Below are 20,652 nucleotides of genomic sequence, written 5' to 3' on the forward strand. Positions count from 1 at the left end.
CAAAAGAGCACATTGAAAACAATGATCCAAAGACAGAGACCTTTGTGCCATTCCTAAAAACATTGTACATACCTTTCATTTCCAAGGTGTTTGATTTTCACTTTACCATGTTCATATACAGAGACTCGTGTAAATGTTGAAGTCAGCAGGACTCAGTTGCATCTGGTCCCTGAAAGAAAAAAAGAAAGAAAAAACTGTGAACATACTGATATCAAGAGAAACTATAGGGCTGCACGATTTTGGGAATAGATTTTAGATTTTTCTGGTTAAAATTTATTTTTAAAATTCACAGAATACACAAACACACACACGTTTCCAACAATATATAATGAACACCAGGTTTGTTGTGCCTTGTAGGCATAGGCTACGCAGTGCTGCATAAAATAATAATAACAATAAATTAAATCTTCCAAAAGATTTCAAGAACAACTACGCTAGAGAAAAATATATTGATTATCATATGTTACTTCAAATGTTTCCATTCGTTATGATGATATGAAATGAGATAATAGTAAAAACATAAAGCCTAATGTTTGGTGCGTTTTTCCTTTCAAACGCAATCGCGCTCCAAAATATGATACATTCAAACGCACAGCGCGCTCCAAAATGTGATACCACAGCGCGCTCCAAAATATGATACATTCAAACGCCATCGCGCTCCAATATATTAAACATTATGGTTATACATATCTATGTTTGAGCAGATATCCACAAACAGTATTTAACAGTAAACACGGGTCTAAATAGTATAATATTCACCATATATCTAGCAACAGTTCAACTGCAATGTGAAGTTTATGCAACAATACCATAAACTAATAAGTAAGAATTTCTTACCTTACATCTTTCTTGTTTTCAAATCGCGTTCTTCTTCTTCTTAGGTAAATCCAATGTAAGCTCAGACGTGTCTTCCAAACTCGACGAAAAGCAGAGACTTGTGAAGTGTTTTGGTGTTTTGTGTTTGAGGTAACGAGGGCGTTCGCGTCCCATGTGGAGATTTGCATGTGAATCTCTTTTGCGCAAGTGGGCGTGTCGAATTAAAAAGTAATTAGCAAGCGTTTGAGATACTGGACATCCTGTTGGTTTTATACAAATTACTTAAACAGAGAATATTTTGGTAACACTTTATTTTGATAGTCCGTTTGTTGAGACTTTACTAGTTATTAGTAGCCATTCAGTAGCTCGTCAACAGTGCATCAGTTGACATTCAACAACACTGTTTCAACTGACAAGTAACATACGTTCAACTGCCTGCCTATAGACTATAAGGTACAATTCAAGAGTTAATCTACAGATTTTACAAAAAAGTGCCTGTTGACTGTCAATGTTATTTTGCAACAGGTTATTAACCAATTGTCGACTAACTTTCAATTGTCAACTAACTTTCTGTAGATTGAGTACCAACAACTCAAGATCAATCTGTCAGTTAAATGTCAACAGTCATGTCAGCATTTGAAGTATACAATACTGTATATCCTACTCAAGGGGTCTCATATGCATCAAATTAATGATTATTTTAGCTGATTTAAAACTGTTTTAAAAAAATTGTTAACCATTTGTAGATAATCTGTTGATAGTCAACTAAAGATTAGATCTGTTGCTTGTCAACAAATAAATTGTTTATGATCAGTAGACTATTAATAGACATTATCCACTAAGTGTTAGTAGATATATTTTAGGACAATCTAATTAAAGTGAAAAACAGTTTATATCAGTAGAAAGTCTATAACCTATCAACAGATTGAAAACATACTTTTTTTGTACGTTTGGATAGATGCTGAAACGTATGATACAGACATGTCTACAACGTAGAATTATTAAGAATTCACAGCTACAAAACGTTTACGAATCATAAAGATATCTGTATCATTTCCCTTATACTGTTTTATAGATAAATGTAAGTTCCCTTAACCCTACTCCCAAAGCTAAATATAAATTACTCATCTTATACAGAATATAAAAAGAATAAAACACTTTATGGACAGAGATGTGTAGGGAAATGCCAGTTTTATTAATAGCATTAAAATATATTTTGAGCCACTAACATTAATCCTACTCCTGCCCCTAAACCTACCCATAACCATTTCTTAAAACTATGCAGGCTAAAATTATAAAGAAAAACAACAGATGTGTAATCATAATAATTTATTGCGAAAATGTAAATCGGTACAAAAAGTCGCTCAAATGACGATGTGTTGCAGTCCTCTCTGGCATTATATAATAGTTTAGGGACAGAGCAGAATTTAAGTTATTAATCCATGAAAATGTTAACCCAGCTTCCCTCTGCGTGAAGACGGCGCGCGCGCGCTTCTGCATTTCAATGTTGTTTCAACTGAAACACGGCATGCTGCAATCTGTGACGGAGCAGGCAAGAGCCAATGAGCGTTTGATATCACTGCCGTAAAACATGTCATAACGCTTCTCGAGGGCGCAATTTTTGAATTTAAATTCATCACGAGCGCGGCGCGGGATTTGACATTTACGGTCGCTGCTGAGAATGGAGATGGAGACCGCTGGATGTGGATGAAGGGCTGAATTTGGATCTGTTTCTTGCTTGCGTATGGATTATAAAGATTTGGATTACATCTAACGTTACGTTAGCTAATAAAAATTATGTATTTTGTTCATTTATAAATATTGTGTTTTGGTGTATTATGGTTCTATAGGAGAAAACACCTTTTGTGTCTCACACCGTAACGTTAAATAAACTAAATGTTACAAAATGGTTAAACGATTAGAGAAGGTATTGTTAAGGGTTTAAACTATAGTCTTGTCTGTCAATCCTCCGAAGCGAGTTTGCAGCAGGAACAGAGATTATTTCTTAAATGAGTAACGTTAAATTATAACGTTAAACTGCATTTAATAAATGCGATTTTCTGTAAAACTTACTGTCATGAAAGGCTAAATGTATTAATTAATAATTATTGTTATTTGTTGTTTATAACTTTTGATCTTGGCCTCAGGCATTTGAAATGATGTAGACTATTGAGAGTTTTCTCATTTGGAATGCTCAATATAATTTTTTTTTCTCATAATCAGATGGTTCAGATGTGATCGTGATATCCTAGTAAATAATGGGTTGTATTATTTTTTATTTAATAAAAGTGATTTTTTTTCTCTCTGATGTGCTGGCCATAGTGTTTGTTCTACTTCAGTCAGGTCAGGTATGCAATCTGTTGATAGGTTATAGACTTTCTACTGATATCAACTGTATTTCACTTTAATTAGATAGTCCTAAAAGATATCTACTAACACTTAGTGGATTATGTCTATTAATAGTCAACTGATCATAAACAATATATTAATCTGTTGATAGGTTATAGACTTTCTACTGATATAAACTCTTTTTCACTTTAATTAGATAGTCCTAAAATCTACTAACGCTTAGTTGAGAATGTCTATTAATAGTCTACTGATCATAAACAATTTCTTTGTTGACAAGCAACAAATAAGCAACTACATGTAATCTTTAGTTGACTATCAACAGATTATCTACAAATGGTTAAAACATTTTTAAATCAGCTAAAATAATCATTATTTTGATGCACATGAGACCCCTTGAGTAGGTATCATATACTTCATATGCTGACATGACTGTTGACATTTAACTGACAGATTGATCTTGAGTTGTTGGTACTCAATCTACAGAAAGTTAGTTGACAATTGAAAGTTAGTCGCCAATTGGTTAATAACCTGTTGCAAAATAACATTGACAGTCAACAGGCACTTTTTTGTAAAATCTGTAGATTAACACTTGAATTGTACCTTATAGTCTATAGGCAGGCAGTTGAACGTATGTTACTTGTCAGTTGAAACAGTGTTGTTGAATGTCAAATGATGCACTGTTGACGAGCTACTGAATGGCTACTAATAACTAGTATAGTCTCAACGAACGGACTATCAAAATAAAGTGTTACCAATATTTGTTTTCAGTTTGAATCCGATCATTTAAAAGTACACACTTAAATGTGTATAAAGGTATATGGCTCATAAATGTGTGAGAAGTATTCGCTGAGTTTTGTTTCAGTTTATAGACGTGCTCAAGAAAAAAAAGTTCACCGCGACGGAGAGGCAGAACGCACACCCTGTTTATTTTCTTTATTTTACAAAAGCACAATGTTTTGATTTGATTGTAAGTGGACACATACAAAAGTAGAAATATCACAGATTCTTTTTTTATATTTCTTTTTTCTGTATAACCATAAATGACGGAGTAATTTAAGTTTATGTTGCTGCTATGTGAAAAAAATCCAGCAAAACGCGTCGGCCCGTTTCTCGACCTCAGAGGGTTAAAGAGGTGGTATAATGCCCTTTTCACAAGATGTAAAATAAGTCTCTGATGTCCCCAGAGTGTGTATGTGAAGTTTTAGCTCAAAATACCCCACAGATATTTTTATATAGAACGTTAAAATTGTCACTTTCTGAAGGTGAGCAAAAACACACTGTTTTTGTGTCTGTCCCTTTAAATGCAAACGAGCTGCTGCTCCCAACACAGGGTGCAGAGCTTCAAGAGCTTGTGTCCTGAAAATTTCTAAAACTTTTAGCTGACAGATATGCTGTTTAACTTTGAACTTTTATGTTCAAACCGGAGTCAGACAAAGATGGATAGACTCAAGACAACATGTAGACAACATTTTTGAATGGTTAGTTGATGAATTTATGTAGCTTATGTGTAGTTATCTTCTAGTCATTGAGTAGCATATTCTGTGGAATATGATATGAGTATGAATATGATATAAATATGAGGATTTATTGAGTTCACATGTCATGCAACCAAGAAACGATGCTTCTAACCAAATCTCAAGAGCTGTCGCTCCAACCACACAACTTTGCGAGGCTGTTGAACGGCCTCGCAAAATTCCACTGCGAATGTTCGTTGAACTATGGTTTCGTGAAACACAAACTCGTTGAACTATGCAGATAACGACGGAACTTGCGACCATAGTTGGCTAACGATGCTTTCGGGAAACACAACGCTGATTCAGCTCCAATACTTCACAACAGAGGTGGAGAAAGATATGCTTTAAATATAGCTATAGCACAAAATAAATGAAATTTACCATAATGACCATAGCAAATCGAGAGAGAAAAACGCACAACAAAGGAAACTCCATTACTGTATGGATTAAGCAAACGAGTGTGCTACTGTTACCTAATTACCCAATGAACCATTGAAATGTCTTAACTGTCCAGCAGAGAAAAAAAGCCATCTCTGCATCCATTTTCTTTTTCTTTTTTTTATTTAAGTTTTTGTTACAGTAATTACAACATTTCCTTACATTTGGATGGTACCTGAAAACTTAGTAAAGACATTCAACAATTGGTTATATTGGCAAAAAAAAACACAAAACCCCCCCCAAAAAACAGCAAAACAGATTTTGTGACTCTGCATCCATTTTCAAACCTTTTAAATCATGGAGTTCTCTTACGAGAGGTTCTCTCGTACTGCGTAATAGCTTACGCTAGGGGAAAAACTCTTTTCCACGAGATATTGAAGCCAAAAATTATCCTTAATTTTATAATACTGTAAAACGCGTTGCGGCGGCATGCAGACATGGGCAAGACGGCTTCGCGCCCTCCGCGTCATGTCCCGCCGAAACGGGCAGGGCTTTGGGCTATAAATATGGCCTCGGGAGGCTGGTCTAGCTGATTTTTCATCTCTTCAGTGAAGCTCACGCATCGCTGGATCCCGAGAGGAAGAAGCCGCGCCGTCTGATAAGTCTTCTGCGGGACGAGCCTTTGCACCTGAAGCCGCTGGTCGACAACTCGCCGCCTTCAGTCGCCGTTCCTGCTAACGCTTTCCGGCGTTATATCCTTTCTCTGCCACTGTGTTTTTGTGTGTATGTGTGTTCGCCGCCGCGACACACACTCTCATTGCACTAAAAGAGCCGGGCGTCTTTTTCAAGACGCCCCTTTTCCTGGTGAGGATCACGCAGCTCTCGCGCTCGCTGACGGCGACTGCCCTCAGCGAGCTAATGCCTACGGTGACTCTGAGGACTCGCCTGGCATCCTTCTCCGAGACTGCACCTCTGCCCGCCGCGGTACCGCGCCGTAAAAAGCGCCGTGCTCAACGGGTCCTCCCCCAGCCTGTAAAGCTCGCCGGTGCGCCCGCCTGCTTTACCTGCTTCGCTGAGTCTCTTCCTGATGGACAGTGGCCGCCGTCTGCCGCCGCTTCCGTCGTGGATATCGACCAAGAAGTCGCGGCTGCGGGGGATGATACCTGCGCTCCCTCTGTTCGAGCCGCGCAAACTGCGCCGTTCACAGGGGATGTCAGGAGCGGACGGTCACTGGGCTAGCTTTCTCTCTCCCTCTGTTCGAGCCGCGCAAACTGCGCCGTTCACAAGGGAGGCCGGAAGCGGACGGTCACGGGGTTAGTTTTTCTTTACGTACAAAAAAAGCTACCCCGCCCTAGTTGCGCCCCATTCACGCGTCACTCATCGGCGAAAGGAGAAAAGAGTGCTTTTAGTCCCGCCGAGGCTGGGCTAAGCTCCATTTCTCACACATTTCTCAGTCCCCTCTTAAGCTCAGGCGACTGGAAATATCAATATTGCAGCAAACAAGCCTGTTATAATACACGCACGCCTGCAAACAAACGCCAAAGCAAACATGTTGACGCTCTCTTATACTCGTGCTAACGTAATTCCTATGTGTTCCCCCCTGTGGATCAGTGGTGTAATCTTAGGCTCTTGCACGAGAGACCCGTGTTCGATCCCTGGTCTGCCGGCAGATAAAATTATGCCGTCAATGCTTTCGCTCTGTCAGTTCCCTTAAAGGAGACTGCAGATGTGTATTTTGCAGCCAACGAGCGCGTTGTACAACCCGCTCGCCTGCACCCAAACACCGTTTCTATGGTTCCCGTGCGTCACTGGCGAAAGAAGAAAAGAGAGTGTTTTAGTCCCGCTGCGGCCGGACCGACCTCCATTTCTCACACATTTCTCATTCCCCTCTGAAGTTCAGGCGACTGGAAATGTCAATATTGCAGTAAACGAGCCTGTTGTAATACACGCACGCCTACAAACAAACGCCAAGCATGTTGACGGTCTCTGTTATACTCGCGCTAACTGAATGCTTATGTGTCTTCCCCTGTGGCCCAGTGGCAGATTCTTAGGCTGAATCCCAATTCTCTGTCTTACCCCTTCCCCTACCCCTACCCCTTCGTCTTATCCCTAGCCCTTGTCCCTCGAAACTGAGTAAGTGCTAGGGGTGAAAACATACCCCTATGAAATGAGACACCACTTGGTTACGTCATCATACATCGTTACTAATATTTTTTATACACACTGCATGGTGTTTTGTATATCTGTTTCAGTTATCACTGTTTTGAATGTCACTGATGTTCAGAAACACTTTCTTTGTTAACAAAAATCTGTCTTTATTGGCCAATAAAGTAAACATAACAGGCAAAAAAATCGGATCATATTTTGATCTTAGAAACTTCAGCTCGTTTTCATCCCGAAAGTGGATCAGCTGCCGGGTTTCCTCCTGCGTCCCTGTGTGACACAGGACAGTATATGTAACGTTAAAACACGTATCGATGTCTCCAGGGTTACCATGCAACATCCTCTTTTTCCTGGACATGTCGCCTGGATTTCGGGATCACCCAAAAATGTCCAGGAGTCGGCTTTTGCTTTCTGCCGTCGCTATTCATTATGTTTACATGCACAAGGTGTTGTTTCAATCGAACTGAATTCATTCAAATCGGTGAATCTGAATGTAGTGTTTAACCCCCTGAGGTCTACGGTATCGCCGGCGATACCAGCTCGCTTTTTTTTTATTAGTGTAAAAGAAACTCATAAATACTCTGTTGACTTTGATTTTCCATAGGAGTTTCATACATCAATCGATTCTGTTAACCCTCTGAGGTCGACAAACGCGCCCACGCGTTTTGCTGGATTTTTTTCAGTTCAGTTCAAAAGAAATTAATTTTGCTCTGTTGACTTTGATATTACAAGCAAGTTTCATACATCAATCGATTCTGTTAAATGTGTATTATTTTTGTGTATACTCACAATAAAAACAAAGTGTTGTGCTTTTTGCCAAATAAAGAAAAATAAACGTGATGCGAGTTCTGCCTTCTCTCTGTCAGTGAAGACCATTCTGAAACGCGTCCGAAAATGAACAATAACTCAACGAATACTGAGTCAAACAGGCATACAGTCACACAGGCATGAAGCTTGAATTCTCTTCTTTAAAATGAGGTAATTTATATAAAAAAAAAATATTCTCATCTTGTGAAATCTGTGTTAAAAGAGAGCGATTCCAGTCGAGCTCATTAGAGCTCATTCAAAGGTAATGTGACTCCGCCCACGGAGAGCGCGCGCTATTCAAACGCAAATTACTGAGGCAAACCTGTGAACGCCCCCATATCAGCTCGAGAAAACACAAGTTTAATCATATCATTGTAGCCTACGTGTTTACACCATCTGGCAGCGCTGTGAGGAATAATAATAACGGAAAATCTACCTCAGAGTGCGGGTATTGCAGGAGAGAGGATCCGAATATGTAGTAAGTTTTTTTTCCTTCTCAAGTTAATCGCGTTTCTGTGAATGAATGAACGGCAGCCGCAGAGATGCGCGCTGTTTATCACAGGTCGCAAAAAGACAGTTTAAATTTAAATTGCGTCTCTGTGTGAATGAATGATGATGTTTTAGCAAACTGTATTGCTATACTGAGATGAGTAAACTGAAAATTAACATTTATATGCCCTAATATTTCATAAAAACAACGTTACAGTCAGGCGTTTCTGTTTGTGAATGAATGTTTCGGTTTTAGCAAACTGTATTGCTATACTGAGTAAAAATCGACTGAAATGTTGAAATAAAATGTATTTGTATAAGCAACGTATTAAACTGCAAATTAACATTTATATTTCTTATAATAAAAACGAAAGACCTATGTTACAGACATATGAAAGACAACATTTCGTTGATTAGTTTTGGATAGATTATACATTTTTACTGTAAAATATCTGCCAACTCAAATAAGCCAATATTTGTTTGCCAATATTTGCTCATGTTAAATATAGTATGTTTTGTCAAAAATAAAGTAATCAAATAATCAATCAAATCCTTAACTTTGAAATATGTATGATAAAATGTATACTTTAGTTTTTACAAAGAAAGATTACACTTGAATTGTTGTTGTAATTGTAACCTTTTTAATAAAAAAATATATTTACAAGGTAGATGTAAACAAACTATTAAAAGGTAATAAGGTAATAAGCCTTTTCTTTAAATAATTTTTATTGTGTTTTATTAGTGACAAATTTGGGGAGAGGATAAATATTCCAAAACTGAAAATACAGTATGAGAATTAACTGCACAATTACTAGACATGTTTTCCTTGGATATTATAGGCCAAATTGCAAGCACACTATGTGGAAAAATAAAAAATAATTGAGATGCTTCCAACTGTTGCTCTTGCATTCTTGTGGCTCAGTGACTCACCTGAATGAAAGGGTCATTAAGTATGCAGGCCCCATTGTCTCCTAAGGTGTGAACCACTAAATATGCATGATCGTTGACGCCCACTCCGCATATTGCCTTTCCAAACAGAAAGTGCTTTGCAAAATTCAAATCAATGTATTGTGTTATGTGAATGATAAGGGCAGGATGATTTTCACATCATTTTGAAGAAAAAACACTAGGCAATGACATCTATTAGACAAAAGTCTTATTGGCACATATTTAGTATGTGTTTTGTGGCCTTATTTCAGAAACTTTAGTTTTTAGTTTTTTCAATAACCACGCATAAACATTATTCTCTCAAAAATGCAGACATGTACATTCTTGTTGCTCACATATTATGGTAGCCCTGTTTGTGCTAAATAGTGTGTAATTTTTTTTTGTCATTAATATGTTTATAAGCAACTGAAAAAAGCACAAATGTCAGGGCATGTCAGAACATCTCAAGGACCCCAAAAACCCCTCAGACCTCAGAGGGTTAAATGTGTATTATTTTTGTGTATACTCACAATAAAAACAAAGTGTTGTGCTTTTTGCCAAATAAAGAAAAATAAACACGAAGCGAGTTCTGCCTTCTCTCTGCCAGTGAAGTCCATTCTGAAACGCGTCCGAAAATTAACAATAACTGAGCGAATACTCAGTCAAACAGGCATACAGACACACAGGCATGAAGCTTGAATTCTCTTCTTTTAAATGAAGTAATTTATATAAAAAACAAATATTCTCATCTTGTGAAATCTGTATTAAAAGAGAGCGATTCCAGTCGACCTAATTACAGCTAATTCAGATGTAATGTGACTCCGCCCACGGAGAGCGCGCGCTATTCAAACGCAAATGGTTGAGGCAATCCTGTGAACGCCCCCATCAGCTCGAGAAAAGTTTATTTAGATCATTACTTGTTTACACCGTCTTGCAGCGCTGTGAGGAATAATAGGCTACTAATGGAAAATGTCCCTCAGAAGTGCGGGTATATCGAGGAGCGAGCTGCGGAATACTAGTAAGTTTTTTCCTTCTCACGTGAATTTCTTCACGTGGGTTTCTGTTTATGAATGAATAAACGGCAGAGATGCGCGCTGTTTACCACAGCTGGCAAAGACAGTTTAAATTTAAATCGCGTGTGTGAATGAATGATGATGTTTTAGCAAACTGTATTGCTATACTGAGATGAGTAAAAAATCGACTGAATGTTGAAATAAAATGTAGGCTATTTGTATAAGCAAATTAACAATATGCCCTAATATTTCATGAAAACAACGTTACAGTCAGACGAAATATGAAAGACAACATTTTGTTGACTAGATTTGGGTACAGTTTTTACTGTAGAATATACTGCCACATCAAATAAGCTTTTGTTTAGCAATTTCTATATATAAAATACTATTTTTGTCAAAAATAAAGTCATCAACTAAGATGTTAGCTGTTCCAATGTTGGCTATATTCAAACTAATGAATACATAGATAAAATGTAGGCCTATAATCATTTTTTTTTACAAAGAAAGAGTACACTTGAAATATTGTTGAAATTGTAATTATTGTTGTAATTGTAACCGTTTTAATAAAATAGCAAAACATATTTACAAGATAGATGTAAGCAAAATCTTAAATGGTCAATATAAGTCTTCTTCTAAATATATCTTTTGTCCTTGCATTGTGGCTCAGTCAGTGTCACACCTGAGTGAATGGCTCATTATGCAGAGTGGGTGTATTCTAAGGTGTAAACCACTCCTCGTTCACGCCCCCTCGCATATTGGCTTTCCAAGCAAAACCTGTTTTACATCAATTTAAATCAATGTATGGTTTTATGTGAACGATAAAGCAAGACTATTTTCACATAATTTTGAAGAAAAAACTCTAGGCGAGGACATCCATTAGTCAAAAGTCTTATTGCCACATATTTACTATGTGTTTTGTGGCCTTATTTCAAAAACTTAAATTTTTAGTTTTTTCGATAACCACGCATAAACATTATTCTCTCAAAAATGAAAACATGTACATACATGTGGCTCACATATTATTGTAGTCCTGTTTGTGCTATATAGAGTGAATTTACACCTTTGCCATTAATATGTTTATAAGCAACTGAAAAAAGCACAAATGTCAGAGCATGTCAGAACACCCCCAGGGCCCAAAAAACCGCTCAGACTCCAGAGGGTTAACTTACATGAATGCTAAACAAGTGATCGGTTTATGTGCGTTTTAGCATTGCTTAAATTCCTGTCTTTTCGTATCAGTAGGGATCCATTTGAAGCTGAATGCATGACCTGCAAAGCTGGCACATACGTGTCAGTGTCAAATAATGTACACAAATGAATGGCGACTGTAGAAAGCAAAAGCCGAATCCCGGACATTTTGGGCAATCTCGAAATCCTGGCCAGACATGTCCGGGGAAAAGAAAATTCACTGCTTATAGTTTAGTTAAAACTGTAGACATGGAGTCCATTCAAGGCTAGTCTGAGAAATGTGGGACTGATTGTGCAAACCAGCAATGTATCGTTAGCATAGCCTAGCGTAGCAGACTAGCGATTTTTAAAAACGTTTAAAAACATTTCAATTAACCACATGGTTGCAAATATATATGTACATGACTGTGTAGAGCACAAAACAAGACTGTCATAATTTTTCAATCAATCATTTAAGCTGAAAATACTTACATTTATGGGACTCGCTCGATGGTATGTCCGCCATTGTTGCCGGTTGCGCAGTGCATTCTGGGTACCCCTTGGTTTCAAGTAAGCTCGCGAAAATTCTTGGTTTTAAGGGGTATCTACCCCTTCCCCTTAGCCCTACCCCTAGATCAAAATGAGAATTGGGATAGCCCTTACTCTCACGTGAACGTGCAAAGGTAAGGGGTAGGGGTAAGGAGTAGGGGTAAGGGGTAGGGGTAGGGGTAAGGGGTAGGGGTAAGGGGTAGGGGTAAGACAGAGAATTGGGATTCAGCCTTAGGCTTTCGCGCGAGAGACCCGTGTTCGATTCTCGGGTCTACCAACAGTGAAAATTATGCCGTCAATGCTTTCGTTCTGTCAGTTCCCTTGAAAGGCGACTGCAGATACGTATTTTGCAGCCAACGAGCACGTTGGACAACCCGCTCGCCTGCATCCAAACACTGTTTCTATGGCAACTTCTCGCTCGTTCAGTTCCAGTAAATGCGACTGTTCCGGTGTATTCTGCAGTAAACAAGTCGGCGACACAGCCCTCTTGCCTGCACAAAAACGCCGTTTTTACGGCTACCCAGATAAATCCCATTGTGTATTTTCAGGTGTTCCGGCCACGGGCGATGGTGTTATAGTGTAAAAAATGGCCACTGCCCAGTGCTCATTCCTACACACAAGCACAGCCCGTCACACAGGGCTCGCGCACATAAAATCGACCCAGATCGATTGCGCATTAAACGTAGTAAAGGTGCCCACTGCCCAGTGCCCACAAACACTACGCTCGGCATGTCTCAAGGTTTCTGTAAAACGAAACCAGCACGCATTTACTCTGCTCAGGCAGACAATGCACTCAGTGCAGTAAATGTGCCCGCTGTCCCGCGCCCACATTCATTCACTCACAGACATGACAAGTCCTATGGGACTCGCCCAGCCCTCCCCCTCTCGGTTGACCGCCGCAGAGGAGTCGAGCGCGGGCAGTCTGCCCGCTGTGATCAGCGCGCCCCTTGCCTCAAATGTCATAAGCGCGACGCTTATGTTTCAGCACACCGAAGCTCTTCTGTCGCCAAGCGACCAGAGCGTGCTTCGCATTCAACCCCTAGCCATTCATGCAGATGCTTGGGCAGTGCTCCCGGGGTTTCGGAGTGGGTGCTAGACATTATAAAGAGAGGCTATTCGCTACAGTTCTGTCGACGCCCTTGCCGTGGTGCGACGCGCGTCAAAACTACGGTGAAAACAGAAGTAGCACACCTACTTCGAGCCGAAATACCGAAACTGTTGAGCAAAGGGGCCATAGAGCCTTTATCTCAAGCTCAGAGCGAAGGGGGGCTATACAGCAGGTACTTCCTGGTACCGAAAAAAGACGGGGGTCTCAGACCCATACTAGATCTAAGACAGCTGAACAAAGTGCTTGTGAAACGCCAGTTCAGAATGCTCACAACCAGAAAAATCCTCGCGCAAATTCGCAGAGGAGACTGGTTTATGTCAATAGACCTAAAGGACGCGTATTTTCAAATACAGATAGCGTCACGTCACAGGCGATATTTGAGATTCGCCTTCGAAGGCCAGGCATATCAGTACACAGTTCTACCGTTCGGCTTGTCCCTAGCACCCCGTACATTTACGATGTGCATGGACACAGCGCTCGCACCCCTCAGACTCCAGGGCATGCGAGTTCTGAACTACTTGGACGATTGGCTGATTCTAGCTCAATCACACTCGGAGCTCATAGAGCACAGGACCATTTTACTCGAACACCTCGAGAATCTGGGTCTCAGAGTCAATTGGGCGAAGAGTTCTCTGTTCCCCAGTCAGATAATATTTTTTCTGGGCACAGAACTGGACTCGGTGTCTATGATAGTGCGGCTGTCACCGCAGCGTGCACTGGATATTCAGCGCGCAGCGAACTCTTTCCGCTGCGGCGCGTCTGTCCCGCTCAGAAAATTTCAGAGGATGCTGGGTCTCATGGCCTCAGCATCATCAGTACTTCAGCTGGGTTTGCTTCGCATGCGCCCGCTACAGTTCTGGCTGAAAGCGCGAGTACCGCGCCAAGCATGGACTTCCGGTCTGCTTTGTCTCAAGGTCAATCAGAAATGCATCACAGCTCTGAAACCTTGGAAAGCAACCGACTGGTACCGGTCAGATGTGGACTTGGGGACTTCCTTGAAGGCGAAGGTGGTGTCTACAGACGCCTCAACCTCGGGATGGGGAGCGCTGCTCGAGGGGCAGACGGCCAGTGGTCAGAACGGGAAAAGCTTCTACACATAAATTGCCTGGAAATGATGGCAGTCGACAACACGCTGAGGCATTTTTTGTCCCCAGATAAAGGGCACCACGTCTTGGTCCGTTCGGACGACATGTCGGTGGTGGCTTATATAAATCACCAAGGAGGTATCAGATCCAAAGCCCTTTTTCAGGCTAACGGAACGCCTCCTGATCTGGGCTCAGCACAATCTGCGCTCGCTGAGAGCAGCGCACGTGCCAGGCCACTTGAATGTGGGACCAGACAGACTGTCCAGGAACAATGTTCCAGCAGGAGAATGGTCTTTACATCCGCAGACAGTCCAACTGCTTTGGAAAACATTTGGCAGAGCGAAGGTAGACCTGTTTGCGTCTCAAGAAAACGCTCACTGTCCGGAGTTTTTCTCCAAGAGCAGGGATGCGCTGGCCCACGTCTGGCCCCGCTGCCCGCTCTATGTGTCTCCCCCTGTCATGCTCCTACCCCAGGTATCGGAGCGGATCAGGGAAACCAGATGCTCAGTGCTACTTGTGGCCCCGTTCTGGACGAACCAAGCCTGGTTCCCAGTTCTGATGCAGCTGACGAGTACCGCCCCATGGCCGATACCAGTAAGGAGAGATCTCCTCTCGCAGGCCAACGGCTCGATCTGGCATCCTCGCCCGGAGCTTTGGTCCCTACATGCGTGGACCATCAACGGGTACCCGTTAACCTCCCAGCGGGAGTGTTTAACACGATCTTGCAGGCTAGAGCCCCGTCTACTAGGTGGCTCTATTCCTCGAAATGGTCTGTGTTCTCTAGCTGGTGTAGAGCTCGTGACATATCACCCTCAGACTGTGGTGTGTCGGAAGTTCTTTCCTTTCTACAAGAGCTACTGGATAAGGGCAGAGCCCCATCCACGCTCAGTTTACGTGGTGGCCATAGCAGCGTTCGCTGAACCAGCGCTTGGCCAGTCATTGGGAAGGAACGATCTGATCATTCGCTTCCTTAGAGGAGCTAAGAGAATGAATCCTCCCAGACCTCCCTCAGTTCCCGTGTGGGACCTTTCCACGGTTCTGGAAGCCATGAAAGGCGCCCCATTCGAGCCAATTCAGTCAATAGACTTAAAACACTTGTCTGTCAAGACAGCGTTTCTTCTGGCTCTCGCTTCAGTGAAGCGCGTGGGGGACTTGCAGGCACTCTCAGTGAGTGATACGTGTATGGAATTTGGGTAATGACTCAAGAGTCATACTCAAGCCAAGGCACGGATATGTTCCTAAATCCCTCAACACACCGTTTAGGGCACAGGTGTGTAACAACAATGCCTCTAGTTTAGGGAATTTATTAGCTCAAATGAGAGATAATATTCATAAGATATGAATATGCATATGCCGTTTACACAAATTAAATTATTCCAAAAAGGGAATAGGTCAGACCTCAACGTATATCAATAATTTCCACGATTACTCGTAGAATTTACTGATATAAGTAGATAGAATTATATTTTAATTGGGGGAAATTTAGATAGAGGTTAATTCTCATTTATCATACAACCATCCGTCTGGCAGATCGGATGCACGATTTCTGAACAGAAACCTATTGTCTCCAACACGACAAATAATTTTCCTGTGGCCACAAAGGAACGATTATTTTCGTGTCTTAGACAACTTAGATTGTTGGATAGTAAAATAAAGGGTAGAGCTGGGTAGGCGATCACACTTTCAGGGATTTCAGTAATGAAACAATATGAGACAGATTCAATTCACAAAGATTATAGGATTTTAATCAAACAACTAAGATTACAGGTACTATTTCAATCACGCAAGAGTAAATATGCATAACAAACAAATAATATAAACGATCGCAAATAAGACATAAAATAAAACAGAATATATGAGAGGGAAAGAGAAAGTGAGAGAGTTTAAGGGAGAGAGTTTAAATGAGAGAGTTTAAGGTGTGTGTGTAAGAGGGTAGCGTAAAAAGGGAGGTGTGTGTGGGTTTTAAAGCACGTGCGTATGTTTTCCTAGGGCGTGCGTGTATGTGGGTGCGTGTTGGTTTGAGAGCACGTGTGTGTGTGTAAGTGTGTGTGTGTGAGGATAAGTGTGTGCGTAAAGAATGAATGAGAGAATTTCAAGAAAGGCACAGACAGTTTACAACATTCCTTCACACCGAGACCCCAACAGTTTCTAGTAATTATTAGACAACTTAAACAGCATTTCTTTCAGATTGCGAATTTAAGAATGGAAGGTTTTTACTTTACTTGTCCTTGCTTATTTAGGCCCTCGTTTCGTGCATCTGTCGTGTGCAAAAGGAGCCTGGAACATGTGGTCTGGTGCGTCGTCACGGCGGAGGTTGTTGCTATGGTAACTCAGAGCGTTCAACTTAGCCGAAGATGATTTAGCCTTAAGTTGGTTTTCTTTGGTTTGTAAGAAATTATCAAACTGAGGTAAACTATCAAGAAAAGAAAGACTTAGAACAGAGAACGAAAATAAAAGCAAACGAAGTTTCCTTGGAAGAAGGAAGGAGGCAGGTCTCTCTCTCTCTCTGGCGAACTGCTACCAACTACGAGAGGACGCGCCGTGTTTTTGAAGGAGCTAAGCCTCCGCCTCCTGGCGTACGTGAACCAATCGTCTGGAAGGACAATTGTGGCCACCTCCTTACGTTTTGCAACGGTACACGCCTTCTCTGACTGTGTACTGATGGAATAAACTCGTTCATGAACATTTATAAACCTAGTATTAATGAAAGAATGCATCTTCTGATATTTTGTGTTAAAGATTCAACACCGTTGGGTTCTTTGGAACAAAACAATACCGCGAATGATACTTTTGTGAGCCTATAACACTCAGATACATGAGTAGTTGATATGATACACCACCTGTCAAAAAATGATTGATTGACAGGTGCCCCGCCCCTTCCGGTGACAGGTCCCGCCCCTTCCGGTGACATGTCCCGCCCTTCCGGTGTCCCGCCCCTTCCGGTGACAGGTGTCCCGCCCCTTTTGGCATAGGATCAAAGGGATCAAAGGGCTTTTGACAGCTAGTTTTGACTTTTGATTGACAGGTTGACAGCTTTTGATCATGTTTTGACAGCTAGTTTTGACTTTTGATTGACAGGTTGACAGTTAGTATGACTTTTGATCATGTTTTGACAGCTAGTTTTGACTTTTTATGTCTTTTGAAGTCTTTTGAAGGCTTTTGAAGCCTTTTGATATTGACAGAACGTGTTATAACAATACGTCATGGTATCTGACAGCTAGTTTGATGCCTTTTGAACATGACAGTTAGTGTTTTTTGAAGCCTTTTGATCGTTTGAAGACACTGTGATTAAACAATATGTCATGGCTATATGACAGCTAGTTTTAATTGTTTGAAGCCTATTGAAGCCTTTTGAACATGACAGTTAGTGTCTGTGTGTGTGTGTGTGTGTTTTTGAAGTTGGTATCACACACACGATCCTCCCTACATATTCCTGAGCGTATCCGGGCTGTACTGTGAAACTGATAAGGGGAAAACGTCTCGGTTACATATGGTAACCCTCGTTCCCTGAGGGAGGGAACGGAGACGTACGTCGTGGTGAACGACGAATAGGAATCTCGCTAGAGAGGCCAATCTACTTCGAGTGAAACTAAAACAAGCCAATACACATTGGCGTGCAATCATTTGCATCAGCTGCGCAGCCTCGCAGCGCGGGTATTTAACGAGCAGCTGGTGTGATTGCACTTCAGTTTTTTGCTGAGGAGCCAAGCCTGAAAAGCTGGTCGCCCCGGCGGGTAGCAGCAGATGTGGCGACGGGACGTACGTCTCCGTTCCCTCCCTCAGGGAACGAGGGTTACCATATGTAACCGAGACGTTCCCTATCGTCCGGTCACTACGACGTACGTCGTGGTGAACGACGAATAGGAATCCCTAGCAAAGCGCCACAGCTGCTGCACCCCATCCAGCGCCCCGTGTAAGCCTCCTCACCTTCTTGCCTGGAAGGACGATAGGAGAGGGCTTACACCGAGAGTATCCGTCACTGTTGTTCCGTTATAACCCATACAGTGAGATTATTGGATAACACTGGGAAAGCGTGCCCGATCTGAGGGAGGGGAACGCTGCGGGAGCCACATTCTTAAGGAGAGTTATGTGGGAATAGACATATGGACTAACCCGAGGGTTGTACTGCATATGAGTAATGGGTGACTTAGCCCAAGGGAAAGACACGGGCTTCCATTAGGAGCAGCCGTGGAGAATATACACATATGGGATCCCCGTAGGGTCACACATATGGGACCCAGCCTAGACCCGGTTCTCAAGGATTCAGCGGACAAGGCCTGGCACCGGACACTCCGCCATGTCCGGGCCGAGGGTGTTTGGAGGACTCAACAGGTTTTGACTCTGGAGTAATAAGGTGCACAGTAGGATGCAGCAAGCCGACAGAGCCGGTACTCACCGTGCTTCTACCCGTTTAGGGTGAGAACACGGGAGGACACGGGCTCTACACGTAGGCTATAGAATCTAGCGAACGTGTTAGGTGTCGCCCAGCCCGCAGCTCTACAGATATCTGTTAGCGAGGAGCCACGTGCCAGCGCCCAGGAGGATGCAACGCCTCTCGTGGAGTGTGCATGCAACCTGAGCGGACAGGGCGCGCCTTGAGATTGGTAAGCCAAGGCGATGGCATCCACTATCCAGTGGGCCATCCTCTGCTTGGAGACAGCCTTTCCCTTCTGCTGGCCTCCGTAACAGACAAAGAGCTGGACTGAGGTCCTGATGCTTCGAGTTCTGTCCACGTACATACGCAGAGCGCGAACGGGACAGAGCAAAGCCAGGGCTGGGTCTGCCTCCTCCAGGGGCAGCGCTTGCAGGTTCACTACCTGATCTCTAAAGGGAGTGGTAGGAACCTTGGGCACATAGCCAGGCCGGGGTCTCAGTACAACATGGTTGTCACCCGGCCCGAACTCTAGGCACGATTCGTCGACCGAAAATGCTTGCCGGTCCCCTACCCTCTTGATCGAAGCCAGTGCAATCAGCAGCAAAGTCTTCAAGGAGAGAAGCTTTAAGTCTGCTGACTGCAAAGGCTCAAAGGGAGCATCCTGAAGTGCTCGAAGCACCAGGGAAAGGTCCCAAGAGGGTATGGAGGGAGGACGAGGAGGATTTAATCGTCTCGCCCCCCTAAGGAACCTGACGACCAGGTCGTGCTTTCCTACTGTTTTGCCATCTATGTGGTCATGATATGCTGAAATAGCAGCAGCATGTACTTTAAGGGTGGAGGGAGACAGCCTTCGCTCTAACCCTTGCTGCAAGAAGGAAAGCACTGACCCTATCGAACATCTTCGGGGGTCCTCTCTACGGGAGGAACACCACTCGACGAACAGGTTCCACTTCAAGGCGTACACACGTCTCGTAGACGGTGCTCGCGCAGAAGTGATGGTGTTAAGTACCTCTGGGGGTAAGTCACCTAGAACCTCCGCGTCCCGTCCAGGGACCAGACATGGAGTTTCCAGAGGTCCGGACGCGGGTGCCATAGGGTGCCCCGTCTCTGAGTCAGAAGATCCTTCCTCAGAGGAATGGGCCAGGGAGGGACTGTCACGAGGAGCATGAGTTCTGGGAACCAAGTCCGGGTGGGCCAATAGGGAGCCACCAGAAGGACCTGCTCCTCGTCCTCCCTGACTTTGCACAGGGTCTGTGCAAGTAGGCTCACTGGGGGAAATGCATATTTGCAGAGGCCCCGGGGCCAGCTGTGAGCCAGTGCGTCCGTGCCGAGTGTTCCCTCGGTCAGGGAGTAAAACAGCTGGCAGTGGGAGGTCTCTGAGGAGGCAAACAGGTCTACCTGAGCCTCTCCGAACTCTCTCCAGATCAGCTGAACCACCTGGGGGTGGAGTCGCCATTCTCCCGGGAGCACAGCTCGTGATAGCTCGTCGGCCACACGGTTGAGCACACCGGGGACATACATGGCTCGAAGCGACCTCAGATGCTTCTGACTCCAAAGGAGGAGATGGCGGGCGAGTTGCGACATGCGACGGGAGCGTAGACCACCTTGACGGTTGATGTACGCAACGGTCGCAGTGTTGTCCGTACGGACCAGAACTGAACGTCTCTGCCCTGTAGCGGCCTTTTTAGGCGGCTCAGAGCGAGACGAACTGCTAGCAACTCGAGGCAGTTGATGTGCCAGTGCAGTTGGGGGCCCGTCCACACCCCTGATACTGCATGCCCGTTGTACGTGGCACCCCAGCCGGTGGCAGAGGCATCTGTGAATACCACAGCATGCCTGGACACCTGTTCCAAGGGGACTCCTGCCCGAAGGAACGAGGGGTCTGACCACGGGCTGAAGGTCTGGCGGCACG

General features: G+C 43.1%; 2 protein-coding genes across 2 annotated transcripts in view; one reads left to right on the plus strand and one right to left on the minus strand.

Moving 5' to 3' along the window:
• LOC309508412 (piggyBac transposable element-derived protein 4-like) overlaps window positions 1-20,652 on the minus strand; it is an 88,123-nt gene that overhangs the window by 18,828 nt on the left and 48,643 nt on the right. The gene's annotated exons all lie outside the window — the stretch shown is intronic.
• LOC309508185 (uncharacterized protein) lies at window positions 12,698-15,562 on the plus strand (the record flags this gene model as incomplete). Its single annotated transcript, XM_082182708.1, has 2 exons — window positions 12,698-14,250; window positions 14,501-15,562. The coding sequence occupies exons 1-2, from the start codon at window positions 13,222-13,224 to the stop codon at window positions 15,560-15,562; spliced, it is 2,091 nt and encodes a 696-aa protein (XP_082038834.1). The 5' UTR covers window positions 12,698-13,221.

This window comes from Leuciscus leuciscus (assembly GCF_965113295.1).
Source record: "Leuciscus leuciscus genome assembly, chromosome: 10".
Taxonomy (NCBI): Eukaryota; Metazoa; Chordata; class Actinopteri; order Cypriniformes; family Leuciscidae; genus Leuciscus; species Leuciscus leuciscus.